The following is a 25,006-nucleotide window of genomic DNA, read 5'->3' as shown; positions in this document are numbered from 1 at the left end:
ACCTACTCTGCCTCTCATTGTGTGATTCTAGTTTATTAGCAGAGCCCTGTAATTTGATCAGACTCAGTGAGCTTTTTAAATGCATAAAACCCCTCAGGTTATACTATATGATGTTATATCCTATTATATTACATTAAAGCTCTACAATATCATCATGCTTTTGCCCTGCTAGGTGATCTATAGTCACCTTAATTGCACCTCAGATTAAAATGAAATGATTTTCAATGTAGATTTTAAAAAAGACCAAATTCCAGACAGTTTTTTGAGGGACTTTTAAAGTGGCTGTTTTAATAGACTTTCTGGGAATACTGTAATGTATAGCTAAATATCATTATTCTACCCTATCCGATCTGTCCGTTATATACGACCATGGCATTGCAGGGCTTGTTTGTCATGGCAGGTTTTTCAAATTATTTTAATAATTGTGATTGATTATTATGATTATTGTCATTGAAATAAGTCAAACATATGAATTCAATAAAGCTCTCCTGAACTCACTTTTGATTAAATGCAAACGTTCATGTTACTAAAGCATCTATGTAATTGTTTCCTTTATAACAGCAGGTCAGATATCGGCAGGCAGTTCTGATGCAACTTGGTTTGTTGTCACATGCAGTTCAGTGAAACCAAATCCATCGAAAATACCACAGAAGACACTCGTCAACACAAGTCTCCGGTTAATTGGCTCCATTAATCAGATTAAACAGTGGGAATCTAGAGATTGCATCAATCTCACCTGTGCTGTCAGACAGGTTTGGAATGCCCCACAACATATGCAGTCCATTCATTTCACAAATAAATAAATAAAGACACTTCAACGGGCGATAATGCAACACACAGGATGTTAACTTCCACTGAAATCCCAAAGAGGATAGTTGGTGCGTTATCATGAAGACAACCATGTAGACAGCCTTGTTTTGTTCCAGCAGTTGCTTGACATCATAAATCTGTGTGCTGGTACTTGGCATGTGAAAACTGCTGAAAGTAAGAGCAGATTTGAGGACTCTGCATCAGAGCCAACTGATTTGAACTGAGTCTCTAACACAGAAAGCTACATTTTATTTGACAAATTATCTATTATAACTTCATCGTTCACCCAAGAGTTTTGACCAAAACTTTCATTTTTATTTCAACGTGTTTCCCCGTTATGCTTGGAGCGCAGCATGAATATACTGACATGACGTTCAAAGTCCTCTCCGGAGTGTTTGGTTGAGCCGTTACACATTAGCTGGGACAGCTCGATTCAAGACGCGCACATTCGTCAGATGTGAGAATCGACTACAATGGTAATACTACAACCATTGTTTCATAAATTGTGCTTCGCTATACGCAAGTACAGCGGAAATGTGTGTAGACTTATTATCTTCGGTTAATATCACACTCATTGATAATTTTATTTTATTAATCAGTCTGACGTAAGTGCGGATCAAACACGCGGCATGCTTTACTTGTTTTCCAACATGGCGCCCAGCATCGCGTAGAGTTCAGTGTTTGGAGCTAACACCACGGATTATCGTAATATTTGGAGCACCTACAAGATTTGGTTCAAAGCAAACTACCAGTGTGGCATTATTGACAATTTGTCTCGCAAAGGAACTTGTTTTCTTTTTGTTATTTGGAGATGTACCGTCGCGGAGCAAAGAAAGACCAAAGCAACAAGCCAGTGAAGAAGGATGTGAGTGACAGTGATAAATACGCCGACCTCTTGGTGTTCGGCTATGCCTGTAAACTCTTCCGAGACGACGAAAGGGCTGTATACCACGAACATGGAAAGCATCTTATCCCATGGATGGGGGACAAGCGCATCATGATTGATAGGTCGGTTGAACACTTAGGCCGAAACATTATGCTAACAATCTATGCTGTCCGTTAGCTTGTCTCAAAATTCATGGGACCTCTTGGAGTTTTGTCTTGCAGAAGCTTGGAAATACCTGAAACTGACTGCGAATGTTTTATTTCGTGTCTGCTAACTTGTGTTTTTAAAGTTCTGTACTGCTAAAAATGGTTCATGAAGTTTCTAGATTTGGCATGCTAAGATGAAAAGCTAGTCTTGTAGCCTATATATTTACCTAAAATATAACGTCACACTAGTTACCAACGTAGCGAGATCCCCGGTTTGCACCAATGCAGTTAAGTCTCATCAGCTTGATTTGCCGTTACATTTTGTGTTAAACTGTGTAAAGAGCTGTCCCTTTATCCTCTTACAATGCAGCACCGAACAAAAACAAAACACAAACTGAACATACTCTTGCAAGTTAGATGTTAGACAACAGTAGTTTACAATAAAAAAAATATAATAAAGATGTTAAACTGCTTTAACCTTCCAGACTTCTTGGGTTAGTTTGGAGGTGAGCTTTGCATCTTGGCATGTTGGGAAGAATTTTCTCTAGAAACTCTTAACACCAGGCATAATTTGTCATTTTATAACATGGCCATAAAAGTGGAGTATGAATGACACAACCGTTGTTTTATTCTGTTTCCTAAACTATGTGTTTGCTAAGCAAATGTCCTCCCTACAAGGCCAGAGCAAATTCTAAGCAAGACTAAAGCTCCTGCAGCTAAGGTGATTTACTAGGTGAAATATTAGCACCCAAATGAATTCAGCCGTTCTGATTTTTCCCTGTGAGCATACACAACTCATGCTTAACTCAATAATTGTGTTTAATTGATACGGATAATCACTGTTGAATCACCTTGACCTGCAGTGGCCTAAGTTGTGTTTCATTTGTACAGCCTATGTATGTGTGTCTTTACCACATAACCCAGTTCTTTCCCCAGCAAGGTAGGCTAAGGGGTCCTGCCAAACCCCGAATGCCAACCACGGCACCCCATTTCTTTGTCTTCATGAAGAAACTGCAACTGAGAGGTGGCGTAGAGGGAGGAACCCAGGAAAATGTCGCCCATTTGGGTTCTTACGGATAGGTATTTATGTACTCGGGTTTGTGTGAATGTAACTTTCTTTGCAGATGTAGAAGTAATGATGAGTGTTACAGGGGGGGATTGAACCCTGTAAGGTAAGGGGCGTTGCTTTAATTGCTTTTCTTTGAAGGTAGGGTTGCTGGTTGTTTAAGACATCTCTAGGAAGGAAATAGCAGAAAGCTTGTTAGTTCAATTCAGAGGAATATTGGACTTAATTATTACATAGTCAATATTATGAGAAGACTTCACGATGTAGTATTTAACAAGTATGTTTCCTTTTGACATTCCTTGTCACAGAGGTGTAGAATGTCTTTATAGTAAATTTGGGGGTTTATGTCCCCTTCCCTTGGTAAGTAGGTCCTTATTGTGTATGTAAGGCTTTGTCAACGGCTGTCTCTAACCCATGTTATTGTCCAACAGATATGATGGGCGTGGTCACTTACATGACCTTTCAGAGTATGACAGCGGGTCGTGGAATACATCCTACCAGTTGTCAGAGGAAGAGGCGAGAATTGAGGCGCTGTGCGATGAAGAGAGATTCCTGGCCCTGCACACTGACCTGCTGGAAGAAGAGGCTAGACAAGGTGGGTGTTTCACCATGTCACCGCTGAATCGAAGTCTCTGTAAAAGGGGAGACAGCATCACTCTGGTCTCTGATGCTGTACACGTCATACCTCTGATTGCTGAATGCCGGCATGTTGTCTAAAAATCACACAATGGGCTGACTTTGTATAGGTTGCCTATGAACAAGCTATGCGGCGTAACTGTGACATCCCGCTGGGGAGGGCTGTGTTGCAGCTCCGCCTGTGACAGGGGCTGATTGCAGCCATTGAAAATGATGCTTGTGATTCCACCAGACTCTGTTCAACTTTTGGACTAAAAAGACATGCTAAGTAGGATTTTGAGAGAAGCCATCTCATGCTGTAAGGAGCAGACTGATTTAGGCTGGAGGTCAGACAAAGACATTGCCCTGAGCATTTGGTAAGTTTACAAAATAAAAGCCTCTGCAGATTCTTACATAACTATGTCACCGTGATAAGCAGTGGCACAAAGTCAGCAGTCATCCTGTTGAAGGATGCTCACCACGGATGACAAGATGCTCATCTTAGAAGCTGGAGAAAACTTTATTGTGCTGTATCCTGTTGCAACATAGCCAAATTACTCATTGTAGAAGAAGAAAAAATCAGCAAGTATGACCAAATCAGAATATTGACAAATTTGGGGAGACAATACTTTGAAACGCTCCTGGTGGGGTATCAAGCTGTGTGGAGTGCTGTAGGAATGTGACGCTGTCATCCTTGGTGGGATCATGCAGTAATGAGGAGGAATCTCTGTAAAACAGAATTGTGAGGATTCACTACACATCTGGATCCATGTTTAACAAGATGATGCATTGAATTACAGTTCTAGCAGCCAGTGATGTGATATGACACGATCCAATCCCATCTATTGCAATAGAACACTGTGACAATTCACATTAATGCTAAATTCTACTGAAATTGCCAGAAGAAATCTGGATAGATGCACCAAATGAGAGAGTGTGTGTGAGAGAGACAGAAGCAGCCATTACAATGGTTTTGACATCTTATTAGGAATCATTTTTCAGTGCTTTTATTGCCTGTCAACATCTGTGAGGAAATGAGGAGGAAAGACAGAAGAGGGTGGGTGGGGGGGGCACTTGGGAGGAATTCATTACCAACCAGGCCTGGGTGGTATCACCGACAAACACCGGATAATATCCTTCATTTTAGTCCAAAAGTGTTACTTTTTACAAATTTTTTTTGTGTTTGCATGGCTGTCTTGTGACCAGCTGATTGTGTTTCAGGGTAATCTGCATGCCCTGTAGCACAGAGATTCTATCATTGTACTGCCTTGAGGGCTGCATGGTCACGAGATGTGAAAACGCACACTGCCGGCCATGTCGCAGGTGATGGAAGCGGTCAGTGTAACTGCTGTGTTTGATTCCAGTGATTATTGACTGCTGCGAGCGACAGTATGCACACATTTCACATCAAATCGACTCTGTGTGACTCAGACTTTAACAATTGCAATTATAATTTGCATTATAGTTTATGTTGTTAGAGTTTTTCCTCCATGAAGGATTTCTAAAAGAGTAACAAGGCACTGCAGTGGAGTGGGTGGGGGTGCCAGTGTTATGCACTTATCAGCAGTTCAGGAACTGCCACTGAACAACAAATGATTGCATGCTACTTCATATCTTAATGCTCCCTTCGCGGTGCAGTTGTTCTGCTCAGGAAGCGGCGTCGTAGCCGTCATCAGTCTCTCTTCCATGTTCTTTGCTGCTCCAGAAGTAGGGCTGCAAGATTTTGACACATTATCTAATTGCGATTGTATTGACTGATATTACCAGCCAATTTGTTACATTAGCGGGTGTGTTGATTTTAACGTCCTAATTCTCATTTTCATTAAAAAAAAAAAGAAGCAAAAGCCCATGGAAATCAGTCACACAAACAGTGTGTTTTCCTTAGAGATTTGTATCAGAAATGTAGAGTCTGTAGAAGAGGGTGTGTAGGCAGGACATCTGTGCAGCATCTTAAGAGCTGATGTGAAGTGGTATTTTGACACAGTTCCATTTAAACAAATATTTCGTCTCCCTGTGATTTTAAAATTGCGGTCGGCCATGTTGGGATTAATTTCCATTAATTGCTCATTGGATGGTATTGCATTGTAAATCTCATGGGTGTCTACCAATCTGATCACTGGCTTATGTGCTGCTTAAACTTGCTGTCAAGATGTACTTCTCTGAGAGTTGTTTAACTTTTTTGGGACTGGCAGTTGTGGCGCTCCTAAAACGCACTATCCCCATTGTAATGAGCGAAGGAAGTGGCATCTTCACTGCACTGCCTAAAAGCTCAGCTCCCCTTCTATTTAAAAGGCTTTGACTCTGATCTGGAGTGGCCATTTGTATGGAGATCACTCTCAACGCAACAAGGATACTTGCATCTCAGTCATTTCACACTATAATGAAACAGGATGTTTTGATGACAAAGCACCTTTCTGAAAGACACACTCAGTGGCTGTAATTGAATTAATAAGCCACAGTTTTAAGTGAAATATGGTGTCTTATGCCCAAACTGACAGGACAGAATGAGTTGGCTAATGATTTCTGACACACACGCACACGCGCACACACTCACACTCACTCACACAGAGGTCCATCCCACAGGCTGGCTTGCCCTTGAATTTTGAGGTCTGAACCCATTCACTCAGGCTATTACCCATCTGTCCACTGAAGGGACAGCAGGAAAGCATTAGAAATATTGATAGTTTTAGTGGGAATTATGTCCTTGCCTTCTTAATAAAGGGATAGTTTGCCTTGAATTGTAATGGGAAAGAAGGGGCAGCGTCTGCAGCAAACTAACTAGCGACCAGCAATAGATCTCTTTTTTTTCATGCTCATTAAACTGTGTGCCTCTGATAAAATGTCAAAGTTAATTAAGGAATCTCCCGTGTACGTTTTGACAGTATTTGTAATAACTGTCATCGTATTAGAGTTATTTTTACTGTACATTTTAAACAAGTGATATTAAAAAGATAGCTCTTTAAAATGGCTCATGTCGCAGAGAACGAACATTTCTATGCAACGACGCGGCCGCTCAGATGCACAAGTGTGAACTATTGTCACATCATATGTCACTATTCATGAGCAAGCCTTAATAAGATACTGTATAATTGAGTAATTATTCAGTAAGTACACTAAAGTGTCATCAAGCATTCCCTGCCTTCTTGTGACTCTGCTGGTGTTTCATTATGATAATTGACATTTTATAATTAGTAATGGGATGTTGCGTCTTATCCAGGGTTCCATAAAAGCAGATACATGTGCAGTGTACTTGGATTGACATGTGACTTGGGAGTAAACTGTCGTGTCATGTGTTTTCACATGTGCTGCAGAGGAGGAGTACAAACGTCTGAGTGAGGCTCTGGCTGATGAAGGCTCCTACAATGCAGTGGCCTTCAAATACAGCGCTGACTACTATGACCCCTCGCAGCCCACAGAGGAGGAGGACGCAAACAAGGAAACCGGTGAGAAATCGCACACTTACTAACACAAGTTTGTTTGTCACACTCTCCTCACAAAACATCATGAATTTAGTATGGGTTGTCATTTAACTGATCAACTGGGCATGTAATAATCAGGTGTTAAATGTAACTAACAATGTTTGACCTAATCTTTTTTTTTTAATGTTCTCCTGTGTAGAGGAGGCAGAGCCTGAAGAGAATGAGGAACCATTTGTTGCTCCCCAAGGGCTGGCTATTCCCCCCGATGTGGAACTGGTGAGTAGTAACTAACCCATCAAATTACTGCTAATGACCCATTTTAGTCATAGATATGGTACAAATACACAACATAATCCAGGGAAAGGCACAAGTGATGTTTTGCAGCTTGATTAATCGCATTAATTACATGAGGGGGGAGCATTTTATAATGCAGCCAACTGAAATATAACTGATGCCTATTGTCAATCGAATATAATCACAGTTACATTTGATGTTAAGACTTTATCTGTTCTTGAAGGAATTTATTCTCCTCTTGGAATGAGGGATGAAAGAGTTTGTTTTTGCCAGTCATCATGTTTGCCTCAAGCATTTACAAGCAAGTTAAAGAAGAGGAATATATATCTATGTCTATATAGTCATGATAAAACCAGGAGGGTGGGTATAGTATTCCCTGAAACTGTTGGAGCTACATGTCGCATTAGATGGGATTTTTGTTGAGTGTCTGATCCAGGATCCAGCTTGACATGATGGGCAAAAAAAATTAATAAAAGATCAAGTTTTCTCACATTGGAGGAAGAGATTACTCACACCCATCCCTGTTGTAAACATGTTGTCGTCTCATACAAGCAGCCTTTATAAGTACTACCTTTGTGTGCATTTAAAAGTTGTGCAGTTGTAATACTTGGAAATCCATCGAATGGAAATCTGTATCTCAGCTTTCTTGTGTCGTGGCTAACATCACCAATCTCCTACTTATTGCTTCAATGGGTTATTTTTGTTTTGATTTTTGTCTTAGAAATGTATCATCAGTTAATCAATCAGTTTTCTAAATTGCACCCTAAAATGTTTCTGTCCAGATGACTCTCCTCAGAATTGGGAAGGTTTAGCTTGTAAAGGGTGGTCTAATCAATATCTGTTCGATGGCTCTATTCAGCACCAGTGGAGAGTGCAGGGCTTTGTTTAGCGGAATTTGTTGGTCTCGTCTGCTTGACTTATTGATGCTCTATCTGACTTGGGGTTTGTATAAGTTAAAATCTATGGCTCCGACTGTGGCTCTGAAATATCAGACGCCTTAAACGGTGCTGTGTGCTGATAAATCCATGGCGCTGTCTGTGGTGCTGAAGCAGCAGATGGATTTGTATTGTGCCTCTCAGTGCTGCTCTTCTGTCAGGTTTGTTTTGGATCTTTAACATTCTCTAAACTGTATACTATAAATACTCAATTCTCTATAGAGTAGCATGCCTTCTTGATCAAAGTAACAAATGGTGGCGGAGGGGTAGTTTTCAGCTCAAATAAACAGTCAAGTTGTGTCTATTAATGCTGTGCTGCATACAGAGGCTTCACCCATCACCTCTCAACATGTCTGCTGTCTCTGGTAACAAACAAGCCTGCTCTACACGTTTGTTTGCTATACGCAAACTAAACAATACCTTCTTAAAATCCCACACACAGTGCAGTCTTCCTCCATAATCTGCGGGAGAGATTTTGTAAAAGCTGACGGATAGGCGGAGCCGGACTTGGCAGCAATGGGCCTCATTCATGAAATGTTCTCATTCCCATATTTGTGCTTGCTCTTGACATCTATTGTGTAGTTCTTGTTACATTTAAGTTTTTGCAAGCATGAGTGATGGATGGTTACAAGAGGTAGACTATAAATGTCGGGAGCAAGGAGATGCATACAGATATCAGGCTTTGCTTTCTATCTGTAAGACTAAATTTAGGGCTAAAATAGCTGTAAGAAACAAGTTGGTGCATAAGAAGATTTCATAAAACAGACATATAATTGCACCTCACGTTGTCTGCGTCGACTGTCAGTAAATGAAGCCTCTGTTTTGTTCTCTTGGGCAAAGAGTGAGCCCAGTCTCTGCTGCGCACAACATCATGATTGTCTTGCAATGTGGAAGCATACTGTTTGCTTATTGGCTCACTGATGCAGATAAGATGGAACTCCTCAGATACTGAAATGAAGCACCTAAACTCTGAATAGTTTTGCACACTTGACAGGATCAAAGCGATTTGGTCTGCACCACAAAAGAGCTGAAGTCTGGTGCCCTGCTGAGGAATGCAAGTCTCCACAAAAACACAAGTCCTTTCCTAACAGGGGCTTCAGTGTCTGAGTCCAGTTTAGTTTTTTTTACAGCTGGTCTCAATCCACAATCTGAAAAATCAGGACATGCAGCCTTTTGTGTTCTGGTAATCTACTGCAATCATCAGTTTTACTGATATTGAGCTTCAAGTGATTGATGCATGACAAATCTGGAATTGGTTAAATAATAAAGATATACGACTGTGTATAAGCTTTAATGTCGCCATGAACTGTTTGCATAGGCAGTACATCCCTTCCTGGACGTAAAAAAGACACCAAAAAAAATCCAAAACATGGTAGGTGATCTGTTTATGTTATGACTATTCTTATAAACTTTCCTCTCTGATTTTGCTAATGGACAGACCTGACGGAGATGTCGGGTGGAATGAGCCGAGAGCAGGAAAATGTCTGGACCAGAATCTACCTGGGACATTGTGCTGTCTTGCTAAATTACAAGAATTCCGATATTTGCAGTATTAAGGCTGTTTCCAGCAAAGAAAAGAAAAGCCTTTGTGGATAATATATCTAGTTATCTAGTGTATTTTTAATGGCCTTCAAAGTTTTTAATCAGCAATTGAAATGCAAAGCATGTCCCAGGCAGGTCAGAGTAGATTCAGTGTTTTTACTGTTAAACAGCAGTTGACTGAGGCAAGGGGACTCTTTTCTCACATAAATAGCCATTACAACTTAATTGTGTTTTTGAGGTTTTTTTGTTGTTTTTTTTTTTAGCTTTTGGTGTTGCAGAGTTATAGTCACAGGGGTGGGGATGTGTTTTTCTGGTGTGTATCACATCAACATAAAATAATCATTACACACTCCTTCCTTTTCTACTAATAGCAGTGTTCCTCAATTAGAGTGTGAAGGGTCCTTGTATGTCAGGAAGTTCTTGGCAGCTCAGAACATAATAATAGTCTTTTAGCATTTGACACTGGCATCTCTTTTGCCAGTGTCTTGGAAGGTGGTATTTATTATGATTTTCATTTTGATGCAATATGTGAGTTTGGTCGGACATGTCTGCACTTGTACTCTCTAGGTAATGACAATAATTAATCTTTGAAAGCACACAAGGGGAACAATAATGAATTAATAATGGACTATTTCTTGTTCCACTGATTTCCACCCCATGTGTATTTCCAGAATTAATGTCATCACAATGAGTATAAGAGTGCTTTGTATGAAAGCACTTCACAGATAAAAATGGCTCGTGTCCTTGGTATGATGTTATTCATAAACCGTGCGTCGCATTTCAATCGTATATCTGAGAAGTCAGATTCACTTGTCCTTAACAGGCAGAACCGATGTCGCTGCGTCATCGGTCCTTTTACACAGCTTGGATCAGGCGGACATATTTGTCTCTGTATTTGTACCTGAAAATGCACACACGCTATAAAAAAGGGAGGGTTGACTTGAACAGGGGTTGCTGTAGATTAGTTTTGAATGTTGATTTTTCAAAGTTTTGGAAGGCATTGCTTTGGTCCGTGTACACTTCCAGCTGGCTCAGATTGGGCCACAACATTTCCTTTGCGTGTCATAAGTCAGAAGATTTAGGTATTCTGTGTGGTAATAGAGGGGGTAATGTTTGTAAAACCAGGAGAGAGGTGAGGAAGTCATGTATATGTATAGCACAGAGTCCCGGCCTGTATTTCGCAGTAATGCTGTTAAAGCTAGCTGTGGCAAAACCATAATAGTAATCAGCCATTGCTGCTTTTATTTTGAAGGCACAATCACTGCACTGGAAATGAATTTGTAGGAAACTGAACCAGGATCACGCCTAACAATGCAGACAAAATCAAGAACCACCTGGATATTAAAAGCTATCTGCTAGGTTTGTCCTGGTCCCTGTGATATATATAATGATAAAACACAGTATGCAAATAGAAGATTGTCGCGAACAAGCCCATTATGAAGACTTGTGTCTAGTAGTTGAGCCTAATTATCTTCAGATTGTTTCATCATTTAAAGTTTTGTAGAGTCTGAGGGAAATCACCTCCCCCTTTAACAAGTGGCACTGAGTCTCCTCACTTCAGCAGCAGAGGGAGAATGAATGATGCTTGCAGGCTGTTTGATGGTGTTTCGTGTCAGGCCTGCATCCTACCGTTACCATTAATCACTCCTACTCTCTCCTGATGTTAATTAGTTTATAATGATGGAAAATGTTGGTACGAATAGAAGCACAATTAATAAATGTATTCCTAATAAGTTAAAAATGTAGCTTTTGACAGTTATCTGTCCTACAATATCAACTTTTTGCTTGTGAAGATTTGCTTTCATATTTTTATCTCCCACAACAACAGGTATTTAACTCTTTCTCTGCAAAAATTGACTGTTTTTCAGAAAAAAGAAAGTAATTATCGAACTGGTCAGTAGACGATTCTCAACACCTGACTGTTTTTTTTTTTTTCAGCCGGCAACCGTCAAGACTCACAACATCATCGAACGGACAGCCAACTTTGTATGTCAACAGGGAGCGCAGTTTGAGATCGTGCTGAAAGCTAAGCAAGCTGGCAACTCCCAGTTCGACTTCCTTCGTTTTGACCATTACCTGAACCCTTATTACAAACACATCCTGCGGGCCATGAAGGAAGGTCGGTACAACACTGCCTCGGCCAGCCAGCAGGAGCAGCCACAAGGTGAATGAAATAGTATACTGTCTTTCCATAACGGTTTAGTGCTACATTAAAGGGACAGTTCAGTTTGTTTGTTTTTTAAGTTGAGTCCTATTTTCTACTTACCAACGACGATATTGATTGGCAGAATTCTTGCGCGTTGCAAGCCATGCTTGTGCTCATAATGCAGGGTCACTGGGGTCACACACACACACACACACACACACACACACAAGTTCAAGCCAACTGACATTGACTGAAACCTACTGAGTGTGTGAAAAAAATTTGAGTGAGCCTCAGTCAGCTGAACTATTGGTCTGAACTGTCCTTTTAAATTTCAAGAGTCATAAAGTGCCATGCGCTGTAATTAATGCAGATATATCAGGAAGTGAAACCAACCATCAACCAACCATCTTGAATCGTAGATAATAACCTTTATTAAGATCAATTATGTTTTTAATACTCTCTCTTTTTTATTTGTTACTATTCTTCTGTAGAATCCCATTCTGATGATTCAGATGACGACGGGGACGGCAATTACCTCCATCCCAGTCTGTTCGCCCCTAAAAAGAGCTCTCGTCTGGAAGAGCTAATGAAGGTAATGTAAACAGAGCGTAGGCCAGACATTGTGAAGCTTCAGTGGTTTGATACAGTCGTTACATTATATTGGCTGCTTATCTATAGCAGTGAAACTGAAGATCTCTTTATAGTGGAGATGTACCTTGCCAATCCAGTATCAGGGTGGACTTTACAGGATCAGCATCTGTTAAGATTAAGCGAATCGAAATCTGAACCTTCCATTACTGTGCACTTGGTCCAGCTATTCATGCCTCTCCTTTACTGAAGCCTGGCTCTACAGGAATTCCGCTCAGTGTGTTTTTTAGAGTCCAAAGCACAGATAAAAGCAGTTAAAACAAAGTTGAAACATAGGAGTGAAAATTAGTCGATTCATCTTTAGAAGTTTTATTGCTGCTCCAGTTCGAGGTGTTTTCTGGGTCCTAAGATCTGATGCTAATTATCATTTGCAAACATTCAGGTAGGAACTTCTCAGCTCGCACTGTCTGTTATTTTTACTGGTAAAAAAGGACAAATGATTCTGGCAGAAGCTTGTATCAGTTACCACTAATTAATGTAAATTCCACGAGTGTCTGCTGTCATGCCAAAGCTGAACTTGTCTGATGTTGTATATAAAGTGCTTCCCCACACTAGATGTCTGTGCTCGTCCAAAGATTTCCTTGTGAAGGATAAACCTCCGCTCCGTCACATCAGTAATTAAATCTTCTCGATTGAAAACAGAGCCTCCATATTAATGTCAAGTAGCTTGTTATAAATAAGTTTTCAGACTAAGTTGGCAGTAATTGTTCTTTCACTCTGACTTACATATTTTTCATCAACATTTTAATCAACATTCAGGGTTCAAAAGGGCTAATAGAAGTTGTTGAAAAAGAATGAATAAAGTCAGCAAATTTCAGAGAAGTATTGGAAATTTGCTTATAATTCAGAAAAAAATTACGATCACATGTCAAAAGACCTTTCAGAGAATGTATGGTGGTGCAATTTTTCTTTAAAGTCCTGGAAACATCATGGACACATATTTGTTTTTTTAAAAAATTGTATGAACCCCAAACAGTAAAGTAAATTGAAATAACTGAATCCAACTTTGAGCATTCCCCAAAACTGAAGCACTCGGGGCCAAAAATACCTAATCAAGACATCTCTACTTGATAATGCCTTCTCCATTTATAATGTTTTAAATGCACCTGAACTCATGTCTCACATTGACCAAGTGTACTGCATTATGTAACACCTATATTCTGTTTGTTCTCCATGCTGATACATTGGTTGTTGGTGCTTTCCTGTGCTGCACCACCCCTGTACTTGCATATGATTTGAAGCATCTAGATATCTTTTAAATAGTCAAACATTAGGCACAGTACAGTTCATACATCTTTCATATGATGTATTGCAACACTGCGTAAATCTTAGAAACAATGTAGAAAACATCGGAGCTTTGAATGTAGGGGACCAGTTGCAAATGCTACAAAAATATATAGTTTCTTGTATAACAGTGTGTAAAGGCTGTGGATTTATTCCTTTAGAGGAGTAGAGTATTTTGTCAACTTTCATTTATATTAATCGTATCAACTAAGGAGACTAACAAATGGGGTGTGAGCAGCTATTCAAGATTGTGGAGGCGGATTTTTTAAATTGTAGTTTTTATTTCTTTATATTCTTTTAACCATCATTGTGAAGTTGCCTTGTTCTTTTGCAGCCACTACAAGTGATGGACCCGGATCATCCTCTGGCAGCGCTTGTAAGAAAAGCCAAACAGGAAAGAAATGGCACAACCACCATTGCACCCAAACCAGAGGAAATAGTAGAGCCAGCTGTACCCAGCCCAACAGTGCATTACACTGCTGACCGTGAGTATTTTTTTTAAAAATATACAATATATAGACTTTACTCTTGTGTTTGCTCTAGTCAGGTTTATTTTACTCTGTTTACTTTTTAATTTCCCTCTGTTCCTCCTCTGTTCTTTTCTGCTCTACTTTACGTGTTAAAGCTCCATCTGTGAGAGCGATGTTGACATTGGGAAATGAGCCATTTTCTCTGCTTCTCGTCTTCTCTCACTGTTGTTGGTCAATAATACAGCTGCCTTCTGTAAAATGCTGACAATAGAAAAGACCCAGACAATTGAAAAGACCCAGACCCAGCCTCATGAAAACCAGAGGACCTGACCCAGGCTCCAGAGTCCACCTGGTTACAGGCCCTGTCAGAGTTAAGTTGCTATGTGCCAACTTTTCCATGAGCTCCAGGCAGTTAGCAAAATACCGCACACCTCTGATGAAGTTGTTTACTATCTGTATTCAGGATGAAATCACAAACTTATTTCATGACTGCAATGGTTTAGATTTAGATGAGGTTTTATATACCTTTTTTATATACCCAATTGATTTGAGTTACGACTCCCTGGTAGGGATTTTAATTAATGGACATAAACTCAAACGACTGAGCTTTTACAGCATGCTGTTGAAACATTGAACCATACAGTACCTACACTAAAGAATCGCACATGGGAATTCAAAAGATGCACCACATTAGCCCCTGTTCACTCAAAGAAACATTCCCCTGGAACGAGGAACCTTTTGGAGGAACTACATTAAATGAACATTTCTGAGTGGTTCAATACTGACTGGATTATATTTCAACCACCAAGTTAAAGAATATCCATCAGCCCACTGTTTACTGTTGCATTTCTAGGGATACATCCAGGTGCAGAAGAACAAGAAGGCTTTAGACTGACAACATGTCACAGCTGTTACTGTTGATGCTGAAGACGTCATCCAGTGATCCACACTCAGAAAGTGTCGAGCTTTTTAATACGTCAGCGTAGTAGTTTGATTTTTCATGGATCTTTAGACTGCAGTTCAAACACAGATAACATGGCACATTGTTGACATTTGCAATAACTTTTATGGCCAGTAGATGGTGACAAATTGACACGATACAGCTTTAATGAATAAAACTATAGTATTTCCATAAAATTCAAAAGAATGCCTACCTTGTGGAGTTATTATATTGGAAATAGACCTTATATGACTCCATTATTACGTTACTGCTGCTGTGACTTTCTGTGAATGTGTTCATCCTCCTCTGTAATGGTTGCTTCAATGGTTATTGGCCCAGCTGACCCGTGAGTGTTAACTTGTCCATTACTGTGATTTATTCATCCCTGAGACAGTTGTTGGGGGTGTCTTTGACCTGATCTTGGCTTCAGAAGTACAGCTGTTGATGTTAGTAAAATTTGTTACAGAGGGCCAAGCCACTTAATGTCCTTTTTGCTCAAAATGGGGGCTGGTGAGTTGCCCAGCTATGCTGCCGTGCTTTGGCTTCATCCTACAAGAGAGGTCTCCGGTGTTTTGGGCTGGCACAGACCTTGGGGGTTACCTTTCTCTGTTTTGTAATCACTCCCGTTAACCCTGACAATCACAAGTGTCCTCAGCAACTGCTCATAAAAACACAGCCAAAATCGATATAAAATGAATTCAGTCCAGTCTGTCAGTTGACCATCCGTATATCTGACCACCTGCTTGTCCGAGCAACCGTCCAACTGAATGTCCTTTCTGGCCCCCCGCTGACTCATCTTACAAGTCTTTATCTTGGCTATAACGCATGTTACGAACTTTTTAAATGAGAACTTGTACTTGAGTTTTCCATTTTCCTGATTAGAGAAAATTGGATTTGCCATTAAAGTTAACAAGCTCTGTGACTGTGTTAATATCACACTGTCCCCACATTGACACTGACCATTTACTTTGTCCACATCCCCCGGGTTACCCCCCCCCCCCTCACTTTTCTGTCTCCCTCACTTCAACAAAGGGTCTTTGTTATACGCACACACCAACAAGGCAGATGATTACTTACAGTTTTAAATTAATTACCATTGCTGACATATGATAACATCACATAATAATGACACAGCATGACAGTGAACAGGACAGCATGAACCAACTGCAGCACATAGGGAACAGATCATACTGAGCCTCTACGCCACGCTGCTCGTGTTCCCACCACAACGACCGCGATGATGTGTTGCTCTTCACAGACTAATAAGAACGCGGCTGCTTACATTATCCCTTTACTCTGCTGCTGCTTAAGTGTTGTCAAGCTGTTGTTTCTTTTTTTCTTTTTTTTTCAGTAACATGTTCAAATCTGCATCCTGTGGAACTGACACACACTCTGCCATCTGAGCATGTTAGCAACTCAACAACAGTAAATTTTAAGTTCATACGCTAGATTTTGTTTGTCCCACAGCTGTTATAGTTTTTGGAGTACTTCAAAACCTTCTCAGAAAAGTTCCAGCAGTCATACAGGCCGATATTTTTCATCCAGCTTTTCCATTTTCCTGCTTTGACAACATAATTACACAATGAATGAGCCCAATTGTGGCAAATGTGTTGTTTTTACACTCTCTTAACAAGCCTGATATGACCATTTCCATTTTTAGTGGCTGAAGACTTTTTTTTCCTGACCTGTTGATACAGAAACTGTTTCTCAGCTCTTAGTGTTCACCTACACTGTACCAAGCATTGGTAAAGTAGCGCCACATAGACTTAGCACTTGCATCATGAACGCTGTGTTCCTTCTATAGGGTAGATGGTATTTTGTGTCCATGTTTTAAAACCCCATCGATTCATATATGCACAAAGAAAGGCAGCATCGGCCTTATGTCTAAACTACTGATGTAAAACTGTGATGTCATCCTCATGGACCACTGACAGAACACTTTGTCCAACTTCAGGCACGAATGAAGCATTTATGAGAGAGATTTCCTGTAATTGTTTCCTTCTCTTCTCCAGCAATGTACTACGGGTACTACATGCTGCCAGATGGAACTTTCTGCTTAGCCCCGCCTCCCCCAGGAGTAGATGCCACCTCATACTACAATAATTTACCCTCAGCTGTGATGACCCCCCCTACTTCTGCTGGAGCTTTGCCTCATCTTGGAACTACACCCACCCCGACTGAAACCATTGCCATGGCACCTCCAGCTGCTGCACCTTCGCAGGTCACCCTCTCTGCTGCTCCTGTCACCATTACAGAAACCAGGTATTGGATTCAAGAAACTTTAGACACAGACGCATGCCCCTCTTGATTTATGTCTCCTGTTTTAGTCGTTCATTTGGTGGCAAGGACTATGAATAATTATCATCAGAATAAATTATTTAATTGAATCTTTAGACCCAAGTAAGAGCAGAGAACAGCATTTTAATGACTGAATCTTGTTAAATCTCTTTCAATCCTCCCAAAAGCACTTTGAAAGTTGAAGCTCCGGTTAGCACGCCGGCAGCACCGGCCATCATCCCCCCGCCCCCTGACATCCAGCCTGTCATAGACAAGCTGGCTGAGTATGTTGCAAGGAATGGTCTAAAGTTTGAAGCCAGTGTCCGTGCCAAGAATGATCCGCGGTAAGTGTGCTCATCAAAATAAATGTTTTAATCATGTCAGGTCTTGCTTTTAAGAACTCCTATCAGCAACTTCCCCTTTATATAATGTAGAAACCTCTTCATCACGAGTGCTCACCTCTTGTCTTAAACGCTGTGTGCTCTTTTCTCTGTCTATCACAGGTTTGATTTTCTGCAGTCTTGGCATCAGTACAACACCTATTACGAGTACAAGAAGAATTACTTCATGCAGAAAGAGGGCAAAGGCTCGCAAGAGGTATTACTGTCAAGCTTTCTTAACCATTTTATATTCTTTTCCTCACTATGACACTCGGCAGTATTTTGGTGGTGTTTAATGCAGTTTACCCAGTTCAACTACCACAAAGCCATGACTGTTGATATTGATAAATGGTGGGTCTCCTACTGAGACCAATTCAGTATGTATCACGGTACATGCACACAGATATAATGCGTTTTTAATAGCCAGTGATTCAGTACAGTATGTTTCAACCCTGTCACGATGCATTGCAACACAGCCGTGGGAGTCGTTTCAACAACAATCAATAAAGCAATAAAAAATATATTCATATAAATAACATTAATGCCTCTCTACTTTTAGTAGCAAGAAGAAATCCTAATAGATTTATCCAATCCAGTTACCAGAAATATGAGAGAAATTTACTCAGATGAGAATCAGTGCAACACCTTTTGTCAGGAAGAGGATATGACAGTGTTTTATGTCTGAAGCTGCAGGTGGTGTTGTTCATGCTTCCACTGTCACTGCTTGGTGTCCCAGACTTTGGGTTGGGAGATTAGTAGCCTTGTTTGACACAAAAACCTCTTCCATCTTTTTGATAAAATCTATTTTATTTATTTATTCACTTGTACAGGCAATGTAAAGCTAGATGACACACAGAGAACGCATCCCTCTGCCAGTCCAACAGGACATCATCAGATCCAGATCCGTTCCCTAACTTAAGTTCCATCATCTCACCACATTTCCTGAAATCATACCAACTTTTTGAGTTGTCATGGTTACAAAGAAACAACCACTGTTGGTCACATTACCTTCTCAGCAGAGGTAAACAAATGTTCTGAGCATTGAATTTTGCACAGCGATATTCATTAAGTCAAGTTTGCACAGCGAGGACAGAAGATGGTAAGTTTTGGTCATGAGTACAGAGGCAGCACTCTGTTAGTTTAAGTGAAGCATATGTTGTTGTGTATGTCCTCAGCTTCATTGGTCTGCTTAGGAACAAACACATTCAGACTCTGGTGTAGTTACCTCATTTCCACTTAAAATCTGGGAGGACTCTACCTGTCAGTGTGTATCTTTTTTGTTTTTGTTTTTTCCTTTATTTAACCCTGAAGGGAAGAAAGGACTGTGATTCAGACTAGGGCGGAATCTATTCCTGGAGTAACTGGAGTAATTCAATTACTAAAACTCCTTGAGGGAAAATTTTTGCCTCGAGGCCTCGTTTAAATCTGAACTGTACTTTGCTTTGCGTGTAGGGATGGGCACTGAAATTCGGTATTAAGCAGCTGAATTATTCAAGATCAGAGTATGGATAAGCTTAAGTTTAAGTTGGGATCTATTTTATTATCACAGGGCTGCAGCGTCTCTCCTCTCTGCATCAATGCAGTTCTTCCATACACGCGCATGCAGTACACACACACAGGGGAGGTCAGTGTGTTTCTCTCACCCTCTGAGCTGCTGACTTTCTTCATCAATCAGCAGGATGTTTTATGAAGTCTCCCCAAAACCCAACTCACATTTATTTCTGTTTTCCATGTATGAATTCACCCGCGGTTCAGTTTTCACAGCAGAAAGCTGCATGTGGAGGAGACTTGTTGTTAATGACAGCGTTTATGAAAACAGTGGAAACTTCCGTGATGGTGAATGACATCATCAACACCAACCAGGTGTACTTGTAAGATTAAACATCTCTGTGAGGAGGCCTTTACATTAAACTGGAGAGTCTGTGTCTCTGTCAGAAACTGTCAGACCTTCTCAAGGCAGAGTGAACTGGTGAGGGAGGAGAGGAGGGCAGACTGATCACTAATCAATCGTAGATGCCGTCGTCTTCTTGGACTGATTAAAAAAAATAAAAATGCCAAAACCTGAGTGTCCCCACAAATGAAGTCTGTGTGTGTGAAACACTGCAGAGTGTAACGTCTTGCTGTTCAAGAAGGGAACCCGAGATGCGCAAAAGTTCTTGTGATTTTGATTATTTTAGTAGAACAATGGACGCAAATCTCGGGAGAGTTGTGCAAATAAAGAGTTACCTTCTTGACGGACCGAGAAAGGTGCGCATCTCCAAAAATAGAGATCATGTCGTGGTGGCGTGTTTTAATGTGGGACGTTGCCATGAATAAAGCATTACTTACTGAGCCACAGAGGCACTGAAACACTGATTTCTGACCTGGTGTGATGGAAAAAGTGCTCACATCCTTTACTTAAGTAAAAGCATCAATACCACAATGTAAAAATACCTCATTACAATTACAAATCTTGCATGTAATTGTTCCCTTTTTTGAAAAATCAACATTTTTATTGCTTTTGTTGTACTTTAATGGCTCCCTTGGTGTCTGCAAAAATTGCAGATGATGCAATACTTCTTATTCGACTACTCGATTACTCACCAGAATAATCGATTGATGACTCGATAACTAATTGAATCGAATCGAAAGCTGCAGCCCTAATTCAGACCCGTCCTGATATAGTGAGCACACAAATACCGAAGCAGTGGGTTGTCACCCCGGCAGCACCCGCTGATGTTCTGTACCAAGCCTTCCTCCTTAACCTCAAGGCAGCTGCTGCTCCCTGTAAAGTCCAAATGCTACATACGCTTTTGTAGAAGGCTGTTGCTGTCAACTGCTTTCCTATTTCTCTCTGCAGCTGCGTGTACTTATGTGTGAAGGTCTTATCCGATTAGATCTTTGTCAAAGCCTTGCCTCCAACTGAGTGCTGCATGTACAGTGTTTACCACCCTCCCACCCACCTCTTGTCAGTGCTCCCTCACCTGAGCAGGCCGGTCTCTCATCCACATTAAAATTCTAGTATCCCACCTTCAATCAGCAGTAACTTCCCTCCCTGACCACACTCTGCATCTCCCTGGTGCAGTAGACGTTTATGTATGTAGCAAAGACAACAGCGTTGGATGGCGGGTGAATGTCATTCCTGCGAAGTATGAAAGTATTGAATTATAGGAAAACGGACCTGGATCTGCTGCGAAACAGACCAGGCAGATGATACTTCACCAAGTACTTCCCAAGCATGAAAATAAAGTCAATAAAAATACAAATCCTACTTTATTCAGCTGAGTTTGGCTTCAGTGTAATCTCATTCAGCATTCACTTGCATCTTTCAAATTGTTCATGATACATCAACAGTGTTTGGGGAAAAAATGCTGCTCAGACATGAAAAGAGCCTTGTTAATTGATAAGGCTCAAAATATAACAAGAATTTGTGGAATATTCTCCCTGGTCTGTTGTACCGTACAATCCATGATTATATTTGACCTCTAATTTGGGTTTATACTGGTCTGAATTACCTGCTTTCTTATATGGAGTTTGTTGTCTCAGACTTATAAACTAATAATGTCTGCAATCGATTCTCCAAACCTTGAAATGTACTTGCTCTTGGTTTCATTCATTTGCAGTTACTGCATACAACAAAGGAAAAACAGTGTGGCTTCATCAATAACTTCCTGGCATTTCCTTTCAGTCGATCCACTTGGAACAACTCCTATAGAATCACACCTCTATGTGGCCCGACTAAAGACAGCTCCACTCATGCCTGAAAGGCAGATGACCTATACAGCCATCCTTGTTATTATGCTTTTTCCTGGCCAAGAACACCTAACCTTGAAGAGTTTATAAGGTGGCCACAGACTGTCAAACCCCACTCACACACATTCTTATGTAAAGGTACCAGTTTCTAGTTCTACCAGTTTCTTGCTAGTGTCTGGGTACCTTTTTGAAAGACTACTGCATGCTGTTTAATTCACTTTGCACCCTTTTTGCTAGTCTAACGCTGCACTTTTGGCACTTGTAGGCCTCTATGACATTATTCATTTTGTACCAGTCAGTACAGAACTGCTCTCGTGTCTTTACTCCAATTGTGAATGTGCACGCGTAAGCGCATACACACATATGCATACTAATATTAAGCGGGATTTGTCGTGCTGGCTTTGTGTCACGGTGAGGAAAAAGGAAAATGATAAGTGGCTGAGAAAGTTTAGTAAGGAGAATTTGTCTTTGATTAATCAAATGCATTAGCTTGTCAGAGTGCAGACGAGTGTGACCCATTACATCTCAGGGTGCTCCAACAAACCGCTGGCCTGCTTTCTCTCTAGAACCCTTCCTAGTGTTTGTGATGCAGATAGCGCTTCTCGTTATCAGCTACATGATGACAAAAGGATAGGTTTTTTTTTTTGTGCGTGTTCGTTTAGTTTTTGAAGCAGGTTGTCATGAAAATTAAAGTCACTGATCCGTCTTATAGCCCAAGCCTAAGTTAGCCAGGGTAGAAGTTGTGGCTAACTTCACAGCTAATGTTACGCCCCAGTTCACTGTGGTCCAGTCGAACCGACGGGAAAATACTAAAATTGATATCAGCACACAATGTGGTATTTTGTGTGTACAAACTTTGCAGCAACATGTTTGTGTACAGATAGAAGATGAACAGGTTTAGGGTTTAATGTGACACAGTCATGTTTGTGATGATTAAAAAAAAACAAAAAAAAACAACCTTTTAACAAAATATGGAAAAATAGAAAAAAATATACCTAATTTGACTAAATAAACGTGCCAAACCCTATTGATCCAAAACAATTCTATTTATAGAAACAATAGTTGTTTTTTCTGCAGAAATAAGAAATCTTAATGTGTACTTTGGAGGACTTTTCTGTTTTACCAGTCTTAGCACTATCGACAGAATGAAACATTTTTCATACATTGTCATCCAGGACTAGTTGTGTTTTTATACCACAGACAAGAATACACCGTCATCAGCACACATGTACATGTACTGTAATAAGCAAATATTAGTTTGAAAATATTCCTCAATGCTTGACTGGTGAAAATCCCCTTGTGTAACACTTTGATCTCAAAACAAATTTTGGATAGAAGTCACTCTCTTGTAGCACTCGAGTACTGGCTTTAAATCTGTTCTGTCACTTGATTAAAAAATAAAGAAAAGAAGCTTGAGATTCTGCCCTGCTTCTGGGAACACACAGGTGTTTGAAAAATCTGACAAAAAAACACCAATTATTTTACATGACAACATGTGTGTGATTTGAGCGGAAAACCTTAAAAAAACCTTTTTTATATCCAATTAAAGATAAATGACAGCATTCTGACTCTCTCCAAGATGACTAAATTTGGACACATGGCACTGCAAGATTATCCTTGATTCAGTCAATTTAACTCATCAAGACGGCACTCTTCTTGGTCGGAAATATCACCATAATATGATTGGATTTGAATTCTGTGCACAAGCATCAACTGGGAGGTTATTTGGATGATGGGCTGCGTTTATGGTTCAATTAGGCCCGACCATTAAATGGTGATTCTGAGGAAAGTGACTTAAACAAAACCGTGATGTAGAAACAACATAATTTTGTCAGCACTGGTCAAACTGAGGCTGTGTGAGAGATGATCTAGACCTGCGCTTGAGTGGATGACTCATCACTCACATTTTTAGATCTTCCCGTTTCTTTTGGAATCTGATATTTTGCCAAGGTTGGCAGAGCTCATAATCTCTCAAGCGCACCGATTTTACAACCTCGCTATGAACTCCTGGTACATGTTCTCACACAAGAGTGGTGGAGTTTAACTTTCAGAACGTTCTAGTTTTGTTGTGTTACAGTGCTGCAACTAACTACTCATGTAAACATACACACCACTAGCATCTTTAGATGTGTTTGTGTGTGTGTGTGTGTGTGTGTGTGTGTGTGTGTGTGTGGGCAAAATTTATGCTTATCCCAGCCGTCTCCACAGATGTTTTTGGGTGAGTTTCCTCTCGCTTCCGCTTCTCTCAGCTTTGATTTTAGAGTTTAAGAATTCTATTCTCTTGGGCCTCAGTAAAGTGCTTTGCCGAATTACAGCTGAATAGTAGGAAGTTTCCTTTGAAGCATTCTTTAGACATGATAAAATGTACCAATGACGTTACTTTTTCTCTCTTGTGGCACTGTCTTCATCACCACCCTTTCAGCTGGTGGGTCTCTGGTTATCTAAGTACAAAAGCCCAGCTACAAGGTTTGTGTGAAGATACTTTGTTGAAGTGAAGTGTAACAGACCATACAGTGGAATATTAAACTCTACCCAATTGCAATATTAAAAGCTTCTGAGGCACCTAGCTTTACTTGCAGATAGGTCATTTACAAGGAGAAAAAGGCATACAGAAGAAGAAGAAACATAATACTGAAAGGTCGTGACCTTGAGCAGCATTTAGTGACATGGCAAAATTGAATCAGGACATGACTTTGTGCCTCTGGAAATCCCTCAAAATATTAATGCATCTATGAATAACAGAGTTGTATTCAGGAGTCATTTGTGTTTCTGTGAAAGATCAAAGACAAAGACTTTTCCAGAAAGATGCGCGTATATATCGGAAGTACTTTGACAGGTATTTTAACATGTGTGTGGAGGGTCTGCCGCCTGCGCATCTGTTTCACAGTTTAATTGAGGCGTATTCCACAGCCAGTGCGTCATATTTCCACACTGGTGATTTTAGAAAAGATGAGAGGAGGTCTAGTTGAGTCTCGTAGTTGTGGTTGCAGCTACTACCTGCCAATGCTAATGTTCTTACAGGGGTGTCTTTCTGTCGGTTTTTTGTTGTTTTTGTTGTTTTTTTTTTAAATTGAAAGCCCGTTGGATGATGCTGAGGGGGGCAGCGGTGAAGAGAAGAAAAAAATAATGGGAGGAACTAAGGGGAAAATGCCGTTTCGGCCAATTTTCGATTTGGAATAGAAATCGTGACACACACCTACTTCATAAAATTACAAATATCTGCGAATGAACCCGCATCACAACTATTTGGGCAAACAGGTTTCCATCTGTTACAGTCTTACTAGTTTTCCCATTGTAGGAAATCATTTTATGAAAATAAAATATGGTGTGTTGTTCCTCGATGAATTGGACATGCATGAATAGGAACTGGGGATTTGATTCAAATACATTTAGCGTTTGCGTGTCTTTTCTCTTTC

The 25,006-nt window shown here is 40.4% G+C and overlaps 1 protein-coding gene across 4 annotated transcripts in view; it reads left to right on the top strand.

Moving 5' to 3' along the window:
- The first annotated feature begins 1,423 nt into the window (after positions 1-1,423).
- sfswap (splicing factor SWAP) overlaps positions 1,424-25,006 on the top strand; it is a 49,203-nt gene continuing 25,620 nt past the window's right edge. Inside the window, exons 1-11 of one of the 4 annotated variants that reach the window (XM_086187039.1) lie at positions 1,718-1,818; positions 2,779-2,922; positions 3,340-3,503; positions 6,835-6,966; positions 7,142-7,218; positions 11,652-11,877; positions 12,351-12,451; positions 14,126-14,276; positions 17,214-17,463; positions 17,667-17,822; positions 17,982-18,075. In XM_086187039.1, the coding sequence (XP_086043165.1) occupies positions 2,894-2,922; positions 3,340-3,503; positions 6,835-6,966; positions 7,142-7,218; positions 11,652-11,877; positions 12,351-12,451; positions 14,126-14,276; positions 17,214-17,463; positions 17,667-17,822; positions 17,982-18,075 (1,380 nt within the window). In that variant the 5' untranslated portion in view covers positions 1,718-1,818; positions 2,779-2,893. Of the gene's footprint in view, positions 2,923-3,339; positions 3,504-6,834; positions 6,967-7,141; positions 7,219-11,651; positions 11,878-12,350; positions 12,452-14,125; positions 14,277-17,213; positions 17,464-17,666; positions 17,823-17,981; positions 18,076-25,006 lie in introns of all 4 variants that reach the window. The other 3 variants (XM_086187036.1, XM_086187037.1, XM_086187038.1) reach the window with 3 other exon arrangements.

The sequence above is a fragment of the Aulostomus chinensis genome, chromosome 19 (genome assembly GCF_037954235.1).
Source record: "Aulostomus chinensis isolate RoL2024-O1b breed Wild chromosome 19, RoL_Achi_v1.0, whole genome shotgun sequence".
Lineage (NCBI taxonomy): Eukaryota > Metazoa > Chordata > Actinopteri > Syngnathiformes > Aulostomidae > Aulostomus > Aulostomus chinensis.
This window is presented reverse-complemented; position numbering and strand designations above follow the sequence as displayed.